The sequence below is a fragment of the Myotis myotis genome, unplaced genomic scaffold, assembly GCF_014108235.1.
Source record: "Myotis myotis isolate mMyoMyo1 unplaced genomic scaffold, mMyoMyo1.p scaffold_m19_p_4, whole genome shotgun sequence".
Classification (NCBI taxonomy): Eukaryota; Metazoa; Chordata; class Mammalia; order Chiroptera; family Vespertilionidae; genus Myotis; species Myotis myotis.
The window spans coordinates 14,914,329-14,934,610 of record NW_023416346.1 but is presented as its reverse complement, the minus strand read 5'-3'; the positions used below and the strand labels follow the sequence as shown (position 1 = coordinate 14,934,610).

At 46.0% G+C, this 20,282-nt stretch overlaps 2 protein-coding genes across 11 annotated transcripts in view; one reads left to right on the top strand and one right to left on the bottom strand.

Annotated features, from left to right (window-relative positions):
• Positions 1–14,240, top strand: part of MTMR1 (myotubularin related protein 1) — a 68,508-nt gene extending 54,268 nt beyond the window's left edge. For 8 of the 9 annotated variants that reach the window (XM_036304267.1, XM_036304264.1, XM_036304262.1 and 5 more), the window contains 3 exons: positions 5,968–6,081; positions 7,473–7,649; positions 11,854–14,240. In XM_036304267.1, the coding sequence (XP_036160160.1) occupies positions 5,968–6,081; positions 7,473–7,649; positions 11,854–12,015 (453 nt within the window). In that variant the 3' untranslated portion in view covers positions 12,016–14,240. The remainder of the gene's footprint in view (positions 1–5,967; positions 6,082–7,472; positions 7,650–11,853) is intronic. The other variant, XM_036304260.1, reaches the window with a different exon arrangement.
• A 1,189-nt stretch (positions 14,241–15,429) lies between these two features.
• Positions 15,430–20,282, bottom strand: part of CD99L2 (CD99 molecule like 2) — a 98,211-nt gene continuing 93,358 nt past the window's right edge. For both annotated transcript variants that reach the window (XM_036304271.1, XM_036304272.1), the window contains 2 exons: positions 19,543–19,608; positions 15,430–18,318 (listed from right to left, as the gene is read on the bottom strand). In XM_036304271.1, coding sequence (XP_036160164.1) covers positions 18,254–18,318; positions 19,543–19,608 — 131 coding nt within the window. In that variant the 3' untranslated portion in view covers positions 15,430–18,253. The remainder of the gene's footprint in view (positions 18,319–19,542; positions 19,609–20,282) is intronic.

Sequence of the window (20,282 nt, the reverse complement as noted above, 5' to 3'; positions counted from 1 at the left end):
CTGGCCCCAATGTGCCTGCTGCAGGCTCCCACCTGATCAGTCCCGATCGCCATGAACCCTGCATCTGGCGCCCTCCCAAGGGGAATGGCCTGTGGGATTGAGCTGAAACCGGCTCTCCGACATCCCTTAAGGGGTCCTGGATTGCAAAAGGGCACAGGCCAGGCTGAGGGACCCCACCAGAGCACGATCAGGCTGGGGAGGGACCACGGGAGGGCTCCAAGGCGTGTCCGGCCCATCTCGTTCAGTCCCGATCAGCTGGACCCCAGCAGCAAGCTAACCTACCAGTCGGAGCATCTGTCCTCTGGTGGTCAGTGCATGTCATAGCGACTGGTCAACCAGTGACTGTCTGCCCCCTGGTGGTCAGTGCACGTCATAGGGAGTGGTTGAGCAGCCTTAGCATATCATTAGCATATTACGCTTTGATTGGTTGTTCAGTGGTTCTGCTGTTCGGCCTATTTGCATATTACCCTTTTATTATATAGGATATAGATTCTGATTTGTGAATCTAGGGGTGAGCCTGAGAGTCTGCATTTCTAATAAATATCTAACAAGTCATGCTGCTGGTCCATAGATCACACTTGGAGCAGCAAGGATCTAGAGAGCATAGACATACCTTCAGAAATAAGTAAAAAGGGGGCAGTAGATCAGAGCAACCAAAGTAAATTCCCAGAGTCCTTGGGCCTCTCTTGGAACTCAATTTTACTTTTAGACCAGGGAGCTGCTTGGGCTCAACAGTCATCTGAGTGCCAGGTCACAGCTGACTGAAAGCAGTCAATTAAAAGATTGTTGGGGTAAAAGTGGTGTTCTCACAGGCAGACACCCTGGTATGAGTGATAGACAGGTAACAGCAAACACATACTCACAAGGCTGGCCAGAAGTCTCACTGTTTTGTGTGCCATGCACTTCTTGCTGTTCATGTTGATACCAAGCCAGTACAAAAATTAAATGTTGGTTACATTCAGGTTAAGAAAAGGAAGTGTGAAATCCATCATAGAAAAAATGTATAAAAAGGCTGAACACAGCCCAGCCGGCATGGCTCAGTGGTTGAGCGTCGACCTATGAACCAGGAGGTCATGGTTCGTTTCCGATCAAGGCACATGCCTGGGTTGTGGGCTTGATCCCCAGTGGGGGGTGTGCAGGAGGCAGCTGATCAATGATTTTCTCTCATCATTGATGTTTATCTCTTTCTCCTTCTCCCTTCCTCTCTGAAATCAATAAAAATATATTTTAAAAAATTGAACACAAAAAGTAATTCTGATGCTTCTGAAGGGATAAGCACCACTTCGTGGATCTGAAGTAGCTTATTCCTCCCAAATGTCTAGGTAAATGTGCGTCTGTTATTAACATCTTCAATCTGACTACCACTTGTCATGTTGATTAGTGCCTATTTTCATGTCTAATCTGCATCATTTTTGTACTGCTTGTTTTTAAGAAAGAAAATAAGGGGTTTGGATTAGAAAATTTCAGATGCCTTTCACAGCTCTAAGACTCTGTCCATGAAATGTGCATAATTATTTTTAAATGATATTGTTAGTGCATTAGATGTAGAAACATGAATGATTGGTCTTTATCTATCAATTAAGTCACAAGTGAATGGATGTAACTTGTTAGAAAAGATGTGTTAATATAACAAGATTAACCTATTTTTAGGTTGTCTGCTGCTAAATCAAGTAAGTTAATGCAGTATAAAGCTGTCAGAAAACTCAGAATAAAATAAACTAATCTCTGTGCACAAATTGATATAAAATGAACTAAGGGGAAAATTGAGGGATTCTTTAGAAAAGAGTCTCAAAGACATTCTACAACAGCCAGACTTTAACAGACTCTACCTTTTTGGATAAGTTTAAGTTGTTGTTATTTTTGCCCCTCGAGAAGTGCAGAATTTTATTATGGACTAGAGGCCCGATGCACAAAGATTTGTGCAAGAATGGGCCTTTCTTCCCCTGGCTGCCGGCACCGCCTTCGCTCCGGCCTGGAGCTGCCTTTCTGCCTTCCCATGCTGCCCAGAGGCCCTGAGCGGCTGGGGCAGTGGGAACGCCTGCATCGTCGCCACGGCAATGATGCAAGCGTCCTGCCCTGCCCCTGGCCGCTTGGCACCTGCATATGCAAATTAACCACCATCTTTGTTGGGTTGATTTGCACACTCCTGATTGGCTGGTGGGTGTCGTGAAGGTACAGTCAATTTGCATCTTTCTCTTTTATTAGTGTAGATTTCAGTGGAGTGTTTAAGACAGCTGTGGGCAAACTACAGCCTGCGGGCTGGATCCGGCCCATTTGAAATGAATAAAACTAAAGAAAAAAAGACCATACCCTTTTATGTAATGATGTTTACTTTGAATTTATATTAGTTCACACAAACACTCCATCCATGCTTTTGTTCCGGCCCTCTGGTCTAGTTTAAGAACCCATTGTGGCCCTCAAGTCAAAAAGTTTTCCCATCCCTGGTTTAAGACCACACTTTTTATGTAAATGGTATAGTTTCCAGGAGAAGAGGCCAAAACAAATTATTGCTACTTGCCCTCATGAAATGTTTTCTGAGTTGAATTTAATGCCATAATGCCCTTTGAATGAGAATAGCAGTTGAGGTGAGTAGGAGCCTTTGCATTCCAGTGTCTTGAGTGCTGATGGGCTTGGGCTGAGGGCTGCCCCATGTCACCTTCCATAACTGGTGCCCACTAGGCCAGAATAAGGCTCAGAGTCAGTGGTTTTAGAACAGGGGTGGGCAGACTTTTTGACTCAAGGGCCACAATGGGTTCTTAAACTGGACCGGAGGGCCGGAACAAAAGCATGGATGGAGTGTTTGTGTGAACTAATATAAATTCAAAGTAAACATCATTACATAAAAGGGTACGGTCTTTTTTTTTTTTTTTTTTTTTTTAGTTTTATTCATTTCAAACGGGCCGGATCTGGCCCGCGGGCCATAGTTTGCCCACGGCTGTTTTAGAATGTACCTAACTGAGCTCCCAGATCCAGAATGCAGGCTTAGGAATGAAGACTCATAAGATTCAAAAATCCTATATAATAAAAGTTTAATATGCAAATCGACCAAACAGCAGAACGACCGGTCGTTATGATGGGCATTGATCACCAGGGGGCAGACACTCAATGCAGGAGCTGCCCCCTGGAGGTCTGTGTGCTCGCTCCCACAGGGGGTGCACTGCTCAGCCAGAAGCTGGGCTCACGGCTGGCGAGCGCAGTGGTGGTGGCCAGAGCCTCTCCCACCTCCACTTTAGGCAGGCGATAAGGAGCAAGGGGTCATGGACTGCTAGAGTGTGCAGGCCAGGCTGAGGGACCCCCCCACACACACACACTCCAGTGCACAAATCTTGTGCACCGGGCCTCTAGTATGTCAATAAAAGTCTTGCTGTCCTGTTAGTAAACATATTTTTAAATGTTTGAAAAGAAAATAGATTTTTCCATTCCTATCCTTGATTTAATAAAACTTCAATAAACACAAATGTTATATATTTGCTTCAAATTAAACTTCATGGTCTAATAATTTGTGAATAGGGCATAACTAAGATGCATAGTAAAAGACTGGGAAAGTGGACATATTATACACTTGGCCTTTTAAAAGCCATTTGGAATGTGAGGCCATTGTCAGAGTTGTAAGGGGCAATCTTAAAGGCTCTGACAGAAGATTTGTCAGTAGCTATTTTTAACATGTCAAACAGATTTAGTTGATCATTAATTTAGATAATCTGAGAACAAGAATGCTAAAAGGAACAACCACCACAGCTCCTAGAAGTTATTGAATAAATGGTATTCTGATGGGGCTTCTTAGAACAGAATTGTGTGTTTCTATAAGAGCAATCCTTAAGATGGAGAGAAGCTGACCTTAATCCAAGGTGGCTGAGAAGAATTGGTTAAATTGGAGAATGGAATATCCTGGTGAGGAAAATAATTTCAGTTGGAGTTTGGACAGTCCTAAGCTAAAAAATAAACTTGTCTATCAGTGACCCTGGTTGTCACTCTAGAGGTGACAGGATTAGTCATGATAGTGTGCCAACATCATTCTGAGTGGGGAATAGGTCTTTAAATTGACAAAAACATGCTGGGTAGTTCTATTTGGTTTTGCTCTAATTGGCTTTGTTTCATTCAGTAGATGATTAATATTTCACTATGTTTTTTTGTGTGTTTTTGCTGTTCTTTTTATAATTTTAATTTTATTTTATTGGGGTGACATTAGTCAACATGAACATATAGGTTACATGTGTGGATTACTAATTTACAAAATCTGTATATAGAACCATGTCCCCACCACCCAAAGTCAGATATTCTTTTGTCACCTCATATTAGGACCCTTTTCTTCCCCCTCCCCCCTCCCTCTGACAACCACCACACTGCTGTTTGTGTTCATAAGTTTCAGTTTTATATCCCACATACGAGTGAAATCATATAGTTCTTAGCTTTTTCTGTTTGACTTATTTCACTTCACATAATGTTCTCAGGGTCCATCCATGTTGTTGTAAATGATGCTGTTTCATCCTTTCTTATGGCCGTGTAGTACTCCATTGTGTATATATACCACATCCTCTTTATCCAGTCCTCTATCGTAGGGCACTTTGTTTTAAAATTAGAATTCTGGCACAGGGTAGGACCCCCCCCCCCCAGTACATGCCTGTTACTAGAATCATTATTATCATTTCCAGGTTGCCTTCTCGTGGCTACTAAATGCCAGCTACTAGTTAGAATCTCCTAGCAAAGGAATAGTCTTTGTTAGAATTCTCCAAAATCCCATTAAGAATTAGCTAAAACAGCCCTAGCTGATTTGGCTCAGTGGATAGAGCGTTGGCCTGGAGACTAAAGTGTCCCAGGTTCAATTCTGGTTGAGGGCACACACATGTGCCCAGGTTGGGTTGCAGGCTCGATCCCCAGTTGGGGGGCGTGCAGGAGGCAGTCAATCAATGATTCTCTCTCATCATTGATGTGTCTATCTCTTGCTCCCTCTCCCTTTTTCTCTGAAGTCAATAAAAATATATAGAAAAAAAATTAGCTTAAACAGTTGAGGTGATCATGTGATTTTCTTCCTCACTCTGTTAATATGGCGAATTTCACTAATTGATTTTTTTGTAACATTATTGATTTTCAAATGTTAAACCAACCTTTCCTTCCTGAAATCAACCCCACATGTATTGCTACCCTTTTTATGTATTGCCAGGTTCAATTGCTTATATATTGGTTCGCATTTGGTGGGAGGGGTGTGTGTGCAAGGCGTTTTCTCCAGGGGAAGGTTTTAAATTATGAGTTGTTTTTTTAATACATATATTTCAAATATAAAAATATTTCTATTTTTCCTTGAGTCACTTCTGATATATGCTGTGCCTGTAATCCCTCCCCTCCCCCTTCTTCATGGCCCAGAATGTACCTCTAGGTGGAAACCTGAGACAATAGTAGGGCTCACCTCCCTGTTTCCTTTCTCTTGGGAGTCACAGTCCCATGCTGTCTGGTGCTAATTTCTGAAAACAGATGTTTCATATATCTTGTCCAGCTTTCTAGTTATTTCTGACAGAAGAGTGAATATGAACTTCTACCATCATGGAGAAATGTGAGCTCCATGAGTTTTGTTTTGTTTTTTTAGATTTTTAATTGATTTTTAGAGAGAGGGGAAGGTAGTGGGGGAGAGAATCATGGATGTGAAAATGCAATATTGATCAGATACCTCCTGCAGACCCCCTACCCCCCAGGGGGTTGAGCCCACAACTCAGGCATGTGCTCTGACCAGGAATCAAACCAGCAACCCATTGGTGCATGGGAGGATGCCCAACCAACTGAGCCACACCAGCCAGGGCTCCATAAGCTTTTTAGGCATTGACGGTACAATTTTTATTGCTTCCAGTTCAGCCAGATCTATAAGCTTGGACTTGAAACTGTAGATAGTTATGTGTCAGCTGTCTTTTCACAAAAATATTGGTACCAATCTGTTTTAGACATTGACCTTTAACCTTATTTCCCTCTCCATTTAAGTTTCCTTCAGCGTTCGAATTTAATGAACTATTCTTGATTACAATCTTGGATCACCTTTATAGCTGTCTCTTTGGGACTTTCTTGTGCAATTGTGAACAGCAGCGGTTCAAAGAGGTAAGTGCATTATATCCTGTCCATTGCTTTCCAAGTTGCTCAAGTGCCTTTCCCATTAAGTGCCACTGTAGAAGGGGGACTGAATGGAGAGGGACATAGGTGTAGGCCCCCCCCCCCGCTTTTTTTTTCTAAAATGTACTCTAAAAAAAACAGCTCTCTTGAGATATAAATTCACCCTTTAAGTGTACAGTTCAGTGGTTTTTAGTATAATGAGTGTGCAACCATCACCATTTTTCATAAAATTTTTGTCACCTTCAAAAGAAATCCTATACCATTAGCAATCACTTCCCATCAGTGTGTAGTAAGGGTCCAATTTCATTCTTTTGCATGTGGTTATCTAGTTATCCCATCACCATTTGTTGAGAAGACCATCATCTTTCCCCTATTTTCTTGGCACTCTTATTGAAAGTCAGTTGACTAAATGTGAGGATTTGTTTCTGTATTCTTTTCTATTCCATTGATCCACATTTATATCCATGCAATGCCACTACCACCTGTATTGATTACTGTATCTTCGTAATAAGTTTTCAAATTGGCAAATGTGAGACCTCCAAATTTGTTCTTTTTCAAAATTGTTTTGGCTATTCAGGGTCCCTTGAATTATGCTGGTGTTTCTCTTATAAAGTAATGAAAAGGTCCGAATTGAATTTTCTGAGTCTGGATAGCTTGTGAGGAAGTCAGCTGTCTTGAAAAGAGCAGAATGGTAGAAAATACTCTTGGCCTCATCATTTTCTTGTTTTTATTTTGTCACTGGGCTTGATCCATGTTTAATATTTACCTGCCCCACCAGGATATCCTCATTCAGATGAGCAGTGTAAATGATAGCATTTATAAACATGAGCAGTGTAAATGATTATAACATTTCTAAACCATGTACCACAAAATCAGGTGGTGGGGAGATATAATTTAATGATATATTGACTTCTCTATATAAGGCTTCTCCAGCCTGCAACCCTGGTGTGTTTTGCACAAGATAGCCATGGTTTCCCAAAGAAAGGAATCTTATCTGTAAATTCTACCCACAGTCATTAATATTAAGAGTCAAAAAACAAACTGCAAACCGGAATTAAAAATGTATTTGCTATGGATGAGCCCCATCATTCCATGGCTGTTAGAAAGTTCTCATTCCGCCTTCACACAGATGCAGTTGCCAGATGTTAACTCAGCAATCCATTTTTCCAGGACAGTAATCAGTGTGTGTTTCCGTGCCATCCCTAGCATGAGCTGATGCATGACAGAGGGATGGGTGTGGGGCTTAGTAAATTGAATTCAAATAAAAATTTGAATTCAATTCATTTGTTATGCAAGTCCTTTTCTTTATGTAATACAAATTCTTAAGGATGTGAAGAAAAGCTGAATTTATTTCAATGTATTCCTTTTTTGTTTTTCAGGATATATATACGAAGACTATATCCTTATGGTCTTATATCAATAGTCAGATCGATGAATTTTCTAATCCCTTCTTTGTGAATTATGAAAACCACGTCTTATATCCTGTTGCTAGTATGAGTCATTTGGAATTATGGGTAAACTATTACGTGCGATGGAATCCACGAATGAGGCCTCAGGTATCTTTTTGTTTTTCTTCTTTTCAAAAGAGCATGTCTTTCTGTTCAAGTAAAGATGGTATTTCAGAAATGGGTGCATGCTAGGTGTAAGCACATTATACTGAAGGCCCTCTGCCCTTGACTATCAGGGTTCAAACCTTTACAGTCATGTTCCAGCAGGTTCCTTTCACACACCAACCCAGATGCCATTTGCTGGGTTAGAGTTAAAAATCTTAGCACCTCTGTCTTATGCTGATGGTACATAGATGAAGTATTATTAGCTACCAAGTTTGACTCAGCTTTTACAGGAACTTGACTCAGAGGTGTTATGGGGGTAGCAGTACCAATTATGCAGGGTACCATATGGGGAGTCAGTGGAAGGTATTTGAAAAATGCATCGTGGTTTGTTTCTAGATTCTAGTAGCACAGCAGAAAGGGGGGCCTGTGCTGAGCCGCAGAACAGTGCCCCTTGAAGAAGGGGTAAAGTTTCCCTCTCCTGCCACACTTTTTCACTGATATTTTCTGAGATTAAAAAAATAGAGAACAGTGCACATCAAGACCAGGCAGCCCGGCTGTGGTCACCCTTGGTCTTCAGGGGCTGAGTTTGAGCTGTGGTTCAGACATTACCAGTTAGGGTCCCCATGGTGCTTCCCCAAACCTTTGCTCTACACAGTCCTGCCCCACCCTCAATCTCCTCCACATGGGTGGCCAGGGCATGGTTGGTGCTAGGTGGGGAACATACTGTTGGAGGCAGCCCTCACCTCCGTGGACAGGCTTTCTGCTGAAGTTGTTTTTTAAAATTAAATATTGTTAGGATTTCCTGGCAGTCCACCTGGAGTATGTTTCCAGGGCCTTGCTTAACAGCATCGCTTTTGTTGGCCACAGATACACAAATCTGCCTTTCCTCTCTGCCCTCTTCCTTCTCAATTCTTCCCTCATTCAGTGTCTTCAGTCTCTCCAGGCACATTTCATCTGTCTTAATCTTCTAGAGCTGCCATAGCAAAGTACCACAGACTGGGTGGCTCACACAATAAAAATGTGTTGTCTCCCACATCTGGAGGCTAGAAGGACAAGATGAATGGTGTCAGCTGGGTTGGTTCTTTCTGAGGCCCATGAGGGAATGATCTGCTCCAGGCCTCTCTCCTTGTCTTGTAGATGGCCACCACCTTCCCTTTATGTGTGTTTGTGTCCAAATTTCCCCTTTTTATAAGATCACCAGTCATATTGGATTAGGGACAACTTTAATGATTTCGCTTTGACTTGATCAACTCTATAAAAAACACTTCTCCAAATATAGTCACAACCTGTGGTATGGGGGTTAGAACTTTCACATATGAATGAGGGGATAGGATACGATTCCACCTATAACAATCCCAAGCCCCACTAACCTTGGGGAAGACTAAACTGTTCATTTCCCTTTTCAGTTGGCTTGGCACTTGAACTTCGAAGGTACTGTCACTTCACTAACCTTCCCACCCTACTGGAAAAGTCACTCACTGTAGACTTAGCTCCAGGTTCTGTTTGACAGGTGCAAATTGCTGCCCAAGGCACTGCTTTTCATCTCCTGACCAGCTCCCTTTTTCTCTCACACCACAGCCCAAGGTGCTCATCACTTGCTTCTTCTTTTCCTGTGTCATTCCATCTGTTCCATGAAGCTTTAGCTACAGAAGCCCTTTCCAACTCTGGAACCTCTGAGTCAGCCATGCCACCCTTAAGACCTGAGGCCTATTTTCCAGAACTCCGTGATCAGGGCCCGCTCAGCCCAGTACTTGTCCTTCTGTCCAAGCAGATCCTAGAACCAGGCCTCAGGTTCCCCTGCACCTGTGCCTCTGCCACCCCTCCTCCCAGGCTGATGGACTCCATGCCCCACAGGCTGCCGCTGAGTCACCCCCTACTTTGCCTCTCATGGTAGCAATAGCTGGTGGTCTCAGAACCTTCTTTACAACCCTTCCCTTATTTGAAACTCCCCTCCATTTACTATATGAGGGCCCAGCTGCTGTTACTGTGTCTCATGCAGATTTCTAATGTGGTGCAAGGGACTACTAGCCACTTCCTATGTTACAGCGCAGAGTAGCAAGGGAAGCACACATGTCCACACTGGTGTGCGGGGATCTCAGCACTAAGGCAGCCAGAGCACATTTCTACATACCAAACGGGTTCTGGGTTTAATAGTGTGTGCTTTGAGTAGCAAAAATGCTAACTTCTAAGAGTTGTAAAGTATTTTCTTTATTGAAGAACATCTGAAGCTGGAGAGACACAGTCTCAACTCTTTACTCCATGAAAACAAATAGTATACATTTAGTATACATTGGTCAGTGGTCAATGTTTTAAATACAGATTTTTTTTTTTAATTTCACTTGTGGCCAGTAAGCCATTAGTAACTCATTTTAAATGTTCAGTAAGTTTATCCCTGTACCAGCGAGCATCTGTCCTTAGCTCTGTGGCATCTGTGCAGAGTGCCATGATATCAGTTAGCAATCATCTGGCCTCCAGAAAGCTTCCTCACAAGCACAGTTCCAAAATCTGTTCTCCTTTCCTCTTTGGAGTGGCCTGCTCCTTGAGCCACTCATCCCCTAGTGGCCAAAGTCAGTCACACAAGGCCTCCTGGTGCAGCCAGTTATGGAAGGAAAGGCTGCCCCCAAGCAGCCAGGGCCAAATCCTATTTCTGGTGGTGATTGTCTCTGATGCCTGATGTGGGGCAAGGCCCGTAGCCTCGCTAAGACCTTGTGGGTGTACAAGTGTAAAATGAATTCCTACCTTGATGGGTGGTAGTGCTGGGCCTTGTTGCTCCTTTCTTCCTGCCAAAGTTAGGAGTTTGTTCTCGGCCTCTTCCGTGCTGGTCACCAAGCCACCGTGCTATGATGGGGGCACCTGGCTGCCCTGTCTCTTTTTCATCTCACTTCCTTTCTTCTCTGGCTCACTCACTCACATCTCTGTCCCGCTTTCGTTTTCTGCCTGTCCCTCTCTTTCCCTCTCATCTCTGTCACCCCCTTGTCTCTGTTTCTCTCTTCCTCTTTCTCTCATGTCTCTGCCCCTCCCTCTCGTCTGTCCCTTTCTCATCTGTTTCCCCCTTCTCTGATCTCTGACCCTCTCATCTGTCTTCCACCTTCCCTCTTTCTTCTAATCAGGCTCGTCATCATTGGCTTCCCTAATGGGACAGTTCAGTCTTTGGTGGAGGTAAATGATGAAATAGACAGGCCTGGTAGGAGTGGAGAGTCCAAAAGTGTCCCCCCACCCCCAGAGCATGTGCTATTTACACTGGTCCCTATGGGCTGAAGCAAGCACGTGTGTGAAAAGGCTGGGGAAGAGTACTCCAGGCAGAAGGGACAGCACATGCTTCCAATACCTGGAAGGTTCTGGAATGCTGGACCTGGTGAGAGGTGAGCAGGAGAGGCAGGATGGTGTCAGATTACACAGGGCCTTGAGGACAAGGCCAGGCTGTTACCCTTAGGGTGGCACGAAGAAGCCATTGCAGTGGTTCTCAACCTTCCTAATGCTGCGACCCTTTAATACAGTTCCTCATGTTGTGGTGACCCCCAACCATAAAATTATTTTTGTTGATAGTTCATAACTGTAATTTTGCTACCGTTATGAATTGTAATGTAAATATCTGATATACAGGAAGTATTTTCATTGTTTGCGACCCACAGGTTGAGAACCGCTGCATTAGAGGGTGTTAAGTGGTTGTGCCTAGCTGTATGGAAGGAAGGAGGGAGGGAAGAGCCAGTGTCCCCAGGGGACTCCCCTCTGCTGGCACTGCCCTCTCCAGGGGCTTCTGCTAGCTCCTATTCCAATCAATGAAAATGAATGAAACTTCAAGTTGTAGAAAGTGCTGATTTAACAGAAGCATTTTTAGTCAGTAGAGCTATTTATAAAATTGTAAAAATTCAGAGGTAATGGAGGTATGTATGCATGCGAGGGGCAGAAACCAGTAGCATTTTACGACCAGTCAGTACCTGTGGCCTTGCCTGATGCGCAGGTTGAGGTTTCACCTGAGCCCGCTTGTGTTCTCTGGGAATTTGGCCAAGCTGGCAGGGGAGTACAGAGTGACAAAAGCATCCCCACGGGGTTAGCTGGAACCTCTGGCTCCTGGGTAGAGAGTCCCTGTAGCTTGGCATGAGGACACATGGGCATCTTGGTTGTGAACTCATCCTGCAGTTAGAAGCATCTCTATGCTGAAAGTGCCCATGAGTGGCTAATGCAGCTGTGTCCTGCTTGCCCCCAGATGCCAATTCACCAAAATCTCAAGGAGCTGCTGGCTGTGAGGGCGGAGCTGCAGAAGAGGGTGGAGGACCTGCAGCGGGAGGTGGCCACTCGAGCCTCATCCCCATCTGAGCGGGGTTCCTCGCCTTCCCACTCAGTCACACCCGTCCACACCTCAGTCTGATGCTGCAGAGACAGTAGTTCCGGTGAGTCCAGCCATCAAGGCCATCCTGCGGCTCCACTGCTTTCCCAGGTGACTCAGGCAAGGGTCCTGCGACCTGTTCCGGCTATACATTGTGATCTTGTCTTTTAGGATTAGGCCCAGTGCCCTCCACATCTGGACAGCACTTCCAACCAGCGACCCTGTGTGTGGCTAGGTGCCAGCTCCCACTGTCGTCTATACTTTTTTGTTTTCTGAACATCCTATTTCCCTCCTGTTGGGTTTCTCAGGGGTGGCTGTCTGTCCCATTGATCCTGTGACCGGCCCAGGCACTTGGGAGAAGCCATAGTGAATGGAACATAGTGCTTAGGTTCAAGAAAGTCTCATACCATTTCTTTCCTTCATTAAAACAAACACCATTTACTTAGAGACCATGTTGCCAGCCCCAGGCTTCTTTCAGCTCCTTGCTACAACTTGACTGTTTTAAAGTTAACTATTTTGGGGGAAAAACAGACCATTGCCCTCTGTTCTAGAGTTCTTGCAAGGGGGCCCCTGTACCAATTACTGCTGTGTACATGTAAGGTATTTTTTAAAAAGAGAAATATGCATTTATTTTCCTATGTCCTTTTTTATGTTTATACTAGTCACCCCAGGAGGTATCTGCTAACTGGACTGTGAGAAATTCTTTTCAAAAACAGCTCATGATAACTTTTATGTGGTACATTTAAAACGCGACTTGAATACTGTTGTTTAAAAGGCATTGTGTTCTAGCCTCACCTAACTTTGGTACTTGCCTCCTGAGGTGGCCTAGGCCACTGATGGCAATAGCAGCAGTTTCCCTCGGGATGGCTTTGCAGAGGGGGAGGACTCTGGCAGCTCTGCGCTGGCCTCCCCGTGGGCTCCTTCACAGAGCTGTCCACAGCTCCTGGCCTGTCTGACCTTGCAGCCTCCTGCTTCTGAGTCCGCTCTCACCTGTTATCTGCCTGTCTGAAGATCTCTTTAATTCAGTTTATTCATATGACTTCATGTCAGTATTTTAAAGCAACCACTGAGCTGTGGCTTCAGTTGCCAAAAGCATAACACGCACTTCCCTGGGTTTTCTCATCTCAGAGCCAACCTTCTCCGGCCAGGCCTCTCCTCCCAGGTTTGAGCCTTCCCTCCTGAATTTGGGTTCTGGGACTCTGTCATTGTGGGCAGGAACTAATTTACCATCAGCTGGTCCATCCACTAGTGCTAGAGCTGAGTTCCTCTGTGTGGTGTCACAGAATCTTGTACCCGCTCCAGCAGGCCAAACCCTCCCCCTGCCCTGTCCATTTCTGCCAATCACTGGTACCCCCATCACTGCATGAGTTAAGCTTGCCTTTGGAGTCAGGGAGCCTCAGAAACCCATAGGGTTAGAGCTGAGTACAACTGCATTGGAATATCTAGTTTGTTTAATTAGTGGACGCCATGCACAGTCTTACATATTGACCTTATTTTTGAAAATATATTCTTAAAAAAGATTTTTTTTTACAAATAGTTAAGAGAATAGATGTTTTTTCAACTTGGAACTTTCTGATTCTTAAAGAAAATTATCTGGTACTTGTAAGGTATCAGAAGTACTTCTTCCAAGTAATTTGATTACCTAAAATGAATTCTTCATTTTTATCAGCTGGGGATTTGTTTCTAAATCATAGTTCAATTTATATTAGCTTTTGATTTATGCTCCCAACATACCTGAAAGCTTATTTACAAATGGATAAACTGGATAATTCATTGATACACTGTTTTCTTCCTAAATGGAGACATTCCCCTTTTTTGTTCCCTACAAATATCCTTTAATCCCCAGCTGCACTAAGACTATTAAACTTGGTGGGGACTGGATGAGGCTTCTGACAGAACCAGAGCAGCAGAGTGGGCTTATTCTTGCCCAGGTCAGCTAGCTTGGTGCTGGGCAGGGTGGGGGCCTAGGCTGGGCTGTCGCACCCTCCTCTGCATGTGGGGCCCTAGGAGGAGCCCTCGAAACTCCCATTCGATTTGAAAGCAGCAATCGAGATCATTCTCCTTTATATGTTCCTAGCACAAAACTATTTCTAAAATAATTTGAAGTATAGTTTTGTTACCTAAGCAGTTCTTTTTTTCGGTTTTATTTAAGTGTACTAGAATGTAAAACCTTTACGGTGCAGATTTTTAAAAACTGGTACAGTATCGTATTTGCCTCACCTGATGCACTATATTACAATCTGTAATTAAAATGATAATATCTTTGCTCTGTGGTTTCTTTTTTTAAGTGTTTGGGTAGATTTTCCCCCCCTTGGGGGAAATTAGTAATGGTAAACATTCAATCCATGTTATTTTATTATGTGCCTTTAAATAATTGAATTCATTTACTAAATCATAAATGCAATTTATCTTAAGTCTTCAGTGTTTTGGCTGAAATGGGTAAGTACTGTGATTTAAAAATCTGAAATGCCTCTTGACCTTAACCTTGAAAAAATGTTAAGGACAAAGGAAAGGACTGGAGACACCTGAGAACCAGATGCAGCTCTGAGGAGGCAGAGCTGTCTTTCCAGGCCATGAGTCCTGGAGCCTAAAACTGGGTGCACTTCTGAGAAGCCCCAGAGTCCCAACCCCAAGTCTACATAAGGAATGCTGGCCTTCTGGAGGGCTGTAAGGGCTTGGATGAAACCATGGTACCCCTGAGGCTCACCCTTCTTAAAAAGTCCTCGATCCCTGTCCCTCTCCATGGAGCAGTCACTGTAGCTGTAGTTCTCAGCAGTGACAGCTGAGTGGCAAGGCTGGGAGGGCCACTGTGTGAGACCCCAGTTGGCCATGCAGAACCTCTGCACTGAAAAGTCACTCGGTGGGTTTGGGTTTGAAGACTTAGTGCTGTTTTACTACTAGAACAAAAATGTCACCCACCTCAATGTGGAAGCCCTCCTAGTGTCCACCGCATCTTGCTCATGCTGAAATGTCAGGCTGTCTTTTCACTCTGTAAGCCAAGCTGTGGGGTCATGACAAGAGCACACTTTATCCCAAATAGGCCATTCCACACAGAGCAGCAATGAGTGATGGGGTGCAGGGCCCTCCTCCTTGCTCAGTTTCTCTGGCTGAAACCACTGCACAGACCTCACAGCCACCCTCGATATTGCCTTTCATTGAAGAAGGCAAAGCAGTGGGCTTGGGAGTCAGGAGTCTGGAGCCTTTGCCCTCCTGCCACCCCTTGCCCCTCACACACCCTGGAACATCAGGCACGTCACTGTACAGCTCTAGGCCTTAGCTTCTTATACCCTGAGTGGGGCCACCCCCTGGAAGCCCTAACCTACCTCTCTCCTTCCAAAGAAATACCTTTGGCTGGGGAGGGTGTGGAGGAGGTCAGCTCCATATCATAATTAGGGAAAAAAACAGCATCACCTGACAAAGGAAGTGCCTTGAACGCCACCACAATGCAATAATCTCTTAGGTTCTATTTTGTTTAATGCAAAGACGAGACAGTTTACAATTCACTCTTAAATACAAGCACATAAAAAGTACTGGGGTCTTGATCAGTCTCTATTTCTTCTTCCTCAGAGAACTGATACTAACTCCCAACCCAAGTAGCCAAGGTAGTGGGCTGGCACTGTTCTATGGGTCTGACCTGAGAGGGTATTCCACCCCACAAAACTGCCATGTCTCCTTCCTCCACGTGCTGTTAATAACACTGAGCCAGCTCTGCCCGCGCCCCCCACCCCCCAACCTGCCCACCACGTTAAGCTGATACAGATTGGTTCTTTTCAACTGGCCCTTCTAATTCACTCACTTTATCTCCCTTATCATCTGAGAGAGGCCCACACCAGCCAATGCAACTTTCAGATAATCACATAGTTACAAAAGCCCCATAGGCTTCTGCAGGTATCAGTACTCTGGGTTGACAGCTCTGCAAATGGGTGGCTGAGTGACTTTCCAGGCTTGGCCAGCCACTAGCAGCAGGTTTGAGCACTCATTCTGCAGAAGGCAACCCGAGAGCTAGGGAGGAACAAAATGGGTTTGGCAACTGAAGTCAGTGCTGCTCAGAATGTGGCTTTACAGAGCGTGTTGACTTCTCATCCCAGATGGAGGGGTGCAGGTTCTTTGCCATCACAAGCCTCAGGTTAAAGCTAAGGGGAGAAACCCAACTAATTCCAGTGCCAATCCTCGCCATGCCAGGGGCCACACAGGCCACATCACTCCTCATCCTACTCACTGCTGTGACTGACTTCTCTATAAAATGTCCACAGTTCCCAGTGGCAGGGAGAGAGTATTTAATCACATGCAAACGCTGGCCCTTTTTTTCCCCGTTAAAGGCCTCAGGAGGGCCTTGGTGCTCAGACATCCTAACACAATCCCTCTCTGACTCCTGTACTTAGGATACTGGCTGTCCCTGGGTCCTGAGGTCAACCTATCTACGTAGCAACAAGCCATAGATGCAAAAATCCTTCATAACTGCCTCCAGCCCAGCACTGGCCAGGGATTCAGGCCATCAGTTCTTGTCATTGTTGGGATGGGGAAGCCGAGCAAAGTTCACAACAATCTGGCTAGTGAGGGCTGGGAGGTGTTAGAAACAGGCATACCTTGCAAGCAATGCCTCCCCTGCTCAATCTCTTGGAACATGGGGAGGCCACATTTTCCTTCCTCCAGTGTCCTCAGTGCTCCACGCCCCCTCAAAGACACATACCCCTGGCCTGACTGGGAGGTACCTCCACACAGAAGGCATTTTAGGACCTGCAGGCCTGCATTGGCAATGGATCCGAAGGGCAGCACTGAGCCACACAATCCAACTGGACTGATTACCATCACACAATGGAGTATGTTTTTAAAACAAGTGCATAAATGAACACATGAGGCATGCATTAGATAACCTATGGGGTCTGTTCAGATTTCAACTGTTTCCTTAAGTTGGAGTTGGCTCTCCCAGCTCAGCAGACAAGGAGCTAACACAGAGCCTGGGAGACTGGTGGGGCCTCCTGTGCAGGGCAGAGGCACATGAACTTGTGTAAATAGGAGCCTATCTTCCTGCTGACCTTCGTTATGTTCTCAGGGAGTGACTTTTGACACTCCAAACTTATTATCAGTAGACAGTGACTCTATACTCTAGCTCAGCCTCTGACAGCAGAGCTCCCAGAAACAGGACCACATGTGGGCCAAAGAGAACATTCCAGGAAGTCAGCTCTGCTCCAGCCCCAATAAGATAGTGCCAGGTCAAGTGAGGAGCCAGTCCCTGGGTTCTGGTGTTTCCCACAGTGAGCAGGCCCCCAGTGCTCATCATCAACAGGCCAGACAGTATATCTATAAACTTGCCAAGGCAGGCATATGTCACTAAACCAAGCAAACATCCCTCCCCTCTTCTCCCCTCCCCTCCCCTCCCCTTCCCCTCAAATATATTTCTAAGCAAACAACAAGCATGCTTCTGGCTTTGATACTCATTCTTGATGTCTGTATCTTTTGCTACCAAATAAGAACACAAGAGGAAGGGGGATGAATTCATTTCTAGTACATAAATGATTCCTAAAAACTAATCATGTCAGCCTGGAGACCACATCCAGTCCCCTATGGAATCAGATGGGAATTAGACTTGAGAGTCACAGCTTGTACTTGTCTAGAAAATTCCTAAACTCTGAGGGCAGGACTAGCATGGCATGCATTTTTGCAATTAAATAAATGTAAAATGTAAAGTCTCCACATGGACCAGCTCTCTGGAAGCCCAGCAGTGAGTGTCAAAGCTGGAATTGGAAAGGACAGAAATGACCCCCCACCTCCACTCTGGGTGTCGTGTGTGCCCAGTGTTACCTGGTATTCACTAATTCGTTCCTTGCAGGGGCTCTAAGCACCGTATGTTAGCTGGGCCCCCTGATTGTTCTCTGAGGTCACACTAGGGCTGCCTTTTGGCAGAAACCCGCCAGAGAGTCAGGAACCACACTACCCTGTGGTCAGTATCTTGTCCCCTAAGCACAAGTGTCCTCTTGGCCTCCCTCAGCTTGGTCCCCCTCCCCAGCTCACTAAGGCCTGGAATTGTCTAGTTTTGGGGAGTGGGTGACCCAGCAGCTCCCACGGCTGGATTTCAGGGTATCTGTGGCAGGGAGGGCACCACCATCCTGTCTGCAGGGCACAGAAACCAAACTCACAAACACCAAGAGCTCATCCAGAAAACTTAAGAACGAGAAGCCAATGATATCAAAGGAACAGTACAGCAGCTGCGGGTCCAAATGAAATAAGGATCTTGGTCCTCAGTGGCAGGACCACTGTGAGCGGCTGCTGCAAGGGACCCTCAGATCCGAGGCGGCTGGGGCTGCAGTGGCTCCGCGGACTGTGGTGGCAGTTCTAAGCATTTCACTGGGAAGAGAAAACACCCGTTAGAAGGGATTCATTTCCACGCTGCACAGAAGGCGCAAATACACAAGTCAGCCCCTGCTGGGGACAGCAAGCTGGTTCCCTGTCTGTCCTGTTCAGGGGCTGGGGCAGCACAGCCCCTCCTGGCCAAACTCCCCTCTAGTGCCCACTCTGTCCCCAGGTCAGGGCAACCCACTTCCTCATCTGTAACGGGAATGCTTCTGATAGGATTCCTGGGCGGATTTTAAATAAAGCACTTGACACAGTACCTGGTCTACAGAACGTGCTCACACAATGTTGGCTAAGAGTTTTAAAAATGCTTATAGTGAATGCTGCTGTCGAGCCAGTTTTCCCATGTTTTAATTCAGGGCTCTTTAATCCATTCAGTGCAGTACTGTCAAGTACCCATCCTAAGCAAGGGCATGGGGCACGCTGTGCACCCCCACTGCTGCTGCCCTCTAATATAGCCACAAGATGCCTACCCAGCCTCTACTGAGGAAAACAGCCTTTCCTGACCACCCCACTCAAATTCCAGAGCCACAGGTGGTATCTACCCTGAGAAACTGGCCCTCCAGGCCAGCAGCTTGACCTTATGCAGCCTCCATTGCTGATGGCTCCTGTACCCAGAAAGGGCTTCATGACCATGAAGGAGACAGGGAAAGAGGGAAGGAGGGAGGGAGAGGGGGGAAAGGAGGGTAGAGGGAGAAAGGGAGGAAGGGAGGGTAGAGGGAGAAAGGAAATGAGGGAGGGGGAGGGAAAAAGGGAGGGAGGGAGGGAGGAAGGGAGGGAGACGGGTTCCAATAATAGGGTCTATGTTTTAACCAAGTTCCCTCCTGCCTTTGGCAATTTTCAAATTGAAAGTTTATGTGTCTAGGGTAAAATATTCCCCAGGGCTCTATGAGAATTTGTCTGGAGTCATCTATTTTCATTGTAGGGAGTACAGGGGCCTGGGGCTCATGCTCAGATAACTCAGGAGCACAGCCCGAGCCCCAATAGTGCACCGAAGTCCTCAACACAGCATCAGCTGGCCCTGGCTGTGGTCCCACTCTCCCTGATGGCCATCTGATCAGGGGCTGAGTGCAGGGACCTCTAGGCCACTGCAGCCCTTGTTCTGCCTGGATATTCTAGAAACAGACACCTCTGCACTTCCTGCTTCCCTAGCACAGTGCTGGGCTCACCAACTAGGGGACCTTTGGCAGCAAGGGACACTGACCAAAAAGTCTTTACCTTGAGGTTCTTCACACACAACAGCTTCTAGGTTCTCTCCCTTCACGTAGTCTGCATTGAGACCCTCTGCAAAGGGCAAAGGGCAGAGTTAGCAACTGAACCAAAGGGTCTCCCACCATGATCAAGCACTCCCGACTAAGTCCTCCAACTCCCTTCACAGACTCGGACCCTGCACCCTGAGCCACGTAAATGTCTTCATCTAGGCAGAGTGGCTGGCTGGGAGTGTGCTGCCTGCCCAATTCTCATCATCATCCTCAGAAATGATATCACATGGCAAAGGCCCCTGACAAACCCCGTCCGCATAGGGCAGGTGGCACCGCATGTAGATTGTGAGCCAGACAGCAGCTCCACTCAGCAGAGGGGGCACCCAATAGCAGGGCTCAGTGTCACCCATGGGTCCATATGCTGGGCCAGGGGCCAGGAAGGCAGAGAGGGAGCCAAGCACTGCATGAGTAACTGATGGATGCTGAGTAGAGGGGCAGATAGCTGAGTGGAGCTCACTTTGGAGATGCCTGCAAAGCCTCCTGCTAGTGTACAGCCTTCCCGGCAACACCTGCATGGAGAGGCCAACCAGATCCTCTAGGCAGTGGGAATGGCACTGGCCCTGCCCCAGCACATACAGGTGCTAGGGCCCAGCAACAGCTGCTCTGGTCTAGTTATTTGGCTTTCTCCCACCTACTTTCGAGAGGGACTTGGGGACTCTACAAAGCATGCTCTGCATGCCAGCGCTCTGGCCACTG